This window comes from Egretta garzetta, unplaced genomic scaffold, assembly GCF_000687185.1.
Source record: "Egretta garzetta isolate BGI_Z169 unplaced genomic scaffold, ASM68718v1 scaffold447, whole genome shotgun sequence".
Taxonomy (NCBI): Eukaryota; Metazoa; Chordata; class Aves; order Pelecaniformes; family Ardeidae; genus Egretta; species Egretta garzetta.
Window position 1 is genome coordinate 2096328 of NW_009260397.1, and position 3472 is coordinate 2099799.

General features: G+C 53.3%; 1 protein-coding gene across 1 annotated transcript in view; it reads right to left on the reverse strand.

The window, feature by feature from the left end:
* Positions 1–3169: 3169 nt before the first annotated feature.
* NCOR2 (nuclear receptor corepressor 2) overlaps positions 3170–3472 on the reverse strand; it is a 188012-nt gene continuing 187709 nt past the window's right edge. The window contains exon 46 of the mRNA XM_035898548.1: positions 3170–3434. Coding sequence (XP_035754441.1) covers positions 3334–3434 — 101 coding nt within the window. The 3' untranslated portion in view covers positions 3170–3333. The remainder of the gene's footprint in view (positions 3435–3472) is intronic.

Genomic DNA, 3472 nt, shown 5'->3' on the forward strand with positions numbered 1-3472 from the left:
TGGCAGGGGGGGGCGCGGGGGCCTGAGCAGGGCGGGACGGGGGGGAGCATCTCGTCCTGCAGGAGCAGCAGCTCCTCCTCTTCCCCAAACCCACGTTCCTCCAGCCCACATGTGAGCAGGGAAATGGGGGGGCCATCCTGCAGCAGCCCCCAGGGCCGAGAACATTCCCCACTGAGTGGCTGCGGGACTCCCACCCAGCACGCTGCCAACTCATCAATTTGACCCAAATTAATTAATCTGCAGGGGGAGGAAGGTCCCTGCTCCGGCACCCCAGCAAGGGCGGCTCGGAGCTCCCCGACAGGAGCTGCTGCTGCCCCCAAGCTGTGCCACGGCCAGCTGCGGGGCCGAGCTCTCCGCGAGGGGGATCCCCAAGTGTAGGATCCTGCCGGAACAAAACCCACGCACACCCCTGCCACGGCCAGTCTCACCTCCCGTGGCTCCCAGCCCAGGGCAGGCTGTCCTGGTGTGATGGGGACACACGGCACAGAAGGGGCCCAAGATCTTACACAGAGCCAGGAACACCAGTGACATGTCCTGCTCTACAGACAATCCCAAAGGATCCCACTGAGTAGGGGCATGAGGCTGCCGGAGCCCCACAGCGGCTGGGGGGCACCAGCAGCTCCCTGATACCTCCATGTCCTCCCAGCCCCGCAGCACCATCCCCTCCTGCAAACGCTGCCCTGCCCAGAAGACAGTGGGTAACATCTGCCCAACCATCTGTCCACCAGCACTGAACCACAAACCCCCAAAGTACTAAAACAACCTCACAAACATCTGACAACTCTTTTGACACCCTTGTGGCACAGCCCTGGGCATCAGCTGTGCTTCAGGGCTCCTGGCCAGCCCCGCCAGCTCCGACCCCTCGCCCCGCACACACACAGACACACTGGAAACAAGAGGAAAAGAGACACATGGCTACGGGGTTAGCACCGAAGGGTGGGACAAGCTTGTCACCCTCCAGCCCGTGGCTTCAGGTGTGGGCGAATGCTGCCCAGGGTCAATGGGGACAACCCAACCCCGCTCCGGCCGGGGCGGCGAGGAGGTGGCTCTGCAGCTCCTGGCTGGAGTCTGTGTCCCTTCCTGATGTCCCAGCGCCCGGTGGTGCTCAGCCTGCGGGGTCAGCACAGGATGCCCACACGGCGAAGAACCCAAACGCCACCCCAGCGCCTCCACCCCTGGCACGCTGCGGGGCTGCGGGCAGCACAGTGAGAGCGAGGGGGGGGCTCCTGGTGAGACCAAAGCAGCACACAGTATTGCTACTGTGCCAAGTGGGAACTTTATTCTTTGTTGTGGGTTTTTTTTTTTTTTGCTATTTGTTTCCAAAAAGGTTAAGGAGGCGGCTTTGAAGATGGGTCAGGTTTGGATGAATTTTTTTTTTTCCCCAGCAAAATCTGCAACACTTTAATAGCGTCATGCCCAGACATCAGCTCTGTTATTTTTTTACATGTCAGAGCCACAGAGACACCAGCAGCAATAACCTGGGAACGGAAAGACTTCCACATCGCTTGTGCATTGTCTCGGATTTTTTTTTTTTTCTTTAAAAAAAAAAAAAAGCACAACAGAAAAGACACAAACATTGATGAACATTAAAAACCTGTACATTGTAAAAAAACAAAAAAAAACCCAACAAAAAAAAAAACCAAACCCCAAACAAACAACAAACACCATCATTTGCTTGCTTTGAAATCAGAATCAACCTGGGAACGTTGCAGGGGGAAAAGAAAGATCCATCAGGAAGGTGACGGCGCCGGCCTTGCCGCTGGCCCCACACGTGGGATGGGAGGGCTGCGGGGGCCGGCTGCCCACCCAGCACGCGAGAGGCCTGTGCCGTGCTCTGGGTTCCTCTAGCGTATAGAATGCAAAGCATTGAATACATATTTTTGTTTTTTTGCCCTTTTTTTTTTCCCCCCAGAGCGAGAAAGCAGAAGTGAATGAAAAAAAAAAGTCTAATATTTTGTTCTTTAACCATGTAACTGCAGATATGAGCCAACATCATGGAATGAAAAAAATAATGTAAAGTAGAGCATTCGTGTGTATCACAAAAATACAATAAAAACTTTTTTTTTCCTGTTTTTTTTTTTTTCTTCTTTTTTTTTTTTTTTCGTTTCCTGTGAACTCCCTGCCATGCCGGCCTCCTGCCTGCTCTGCCCCTGCACCCGGCCAGCTCGGAGGGCTCCGGAGAATCAACGGCTACAACCAGCAAACAATTTCTGCTGACTCAGCAAAGGTGTGTGTAACGGGGGGCCCTGCAACCATGGCAAGATTTTGATTTTTTTTTTTTTTTTTTAAACTAAGTTCATACATTCTCCTGACTTACAGATAACTTTGATGGATCACTGTTACCTTCTCCTCTTTTTTTTTGTTTTTTTAAACCCTTCCATACAATGGACAAACGCATCAAAGCCTGCATGTAAGAACAGAACCTCTTTTACAGCATGTAACACTGTGTTTTAAGTCCTTCCTTGCGTAAAATATTGACATAATTCACTGAAGGTATCAAAAATATACCCTGTAGACCAATACAATTTACAATTGCCTTTTCTCACCATTCAGAAAACAATGCACTTAAAGCAACCGAGCCCCTCCGTGGGCAGCGCGCGAGCCAGCCCGGGAACATCCCTGCCCGCTCCAATTTAAGCCCAGGATCGCTTCCACCAAAGGGACCAGGATTTTTTGTTTTGTTTTGTTTTTTAAGAAATAGCTCTTCACTCCCTCCCCTGCCCACTCATCCCAGCCGCGTTTGAAGCGTGCTGAGACTGCTCTGGGGCCGACAGGTCTTGAGATGTGGGGACCACAGGCTGCCAGCCCTCAGATCAGCTGGGGGGAACCAAACCAGGGCGTTCCATCCTATTTCACTGCTTCAACATTTCTTTCTTTTTTTTTTTTTTTTCTTTAACCCGCCGGCGGAGCGTCCGAGCGCGCGTGGCCCCGGGATGTGGGTGCATCAGGCGCACGGCCGCTCGCAGTCCCTCTTGAGCATGGGGGTCACTGCCCGGCAAGGCTGCCAAGATCGAAGATGGGTTCCTTGGGTTTTGTCTCGTTAAGGCTTTTTTCTATTTTTTTTTTTTCAGACCGAAGAGGATGCAGAAATTTCCAGATGTTGAGAAAGAAAAACAAACAAACAAAAAAAATAAAAATAACCCCATCCCCCCCAAATTGGCTGGTTGGGAGGGAAAGGAAAAAAAAAAGGAAAAGGAAAAAATAAAATAGGTCTGCTCCTGTGTCTTCGCTCGTGAGAGCCGGCAGGGCCGGGGTGGTGGGCGCTCGCCCCGGGCATCCCGCTCGCTCCCTGCGCCCTGGGTTTGGTCACCGTCTCCCTGCCCCTGGCTTGCTTCATTCACTGTCCGAAAGGGTTTCGTACTGGGAGCAGAGCAGGGGTTTGGGCTCCTCGTCCCAGGCGTGGTGCTGGCTGCCGGGGGGTCCCTGTGGCAGGGGGGGGGGGGGGGGGGGGCCCGCGCCCCCCCCCGGGGGG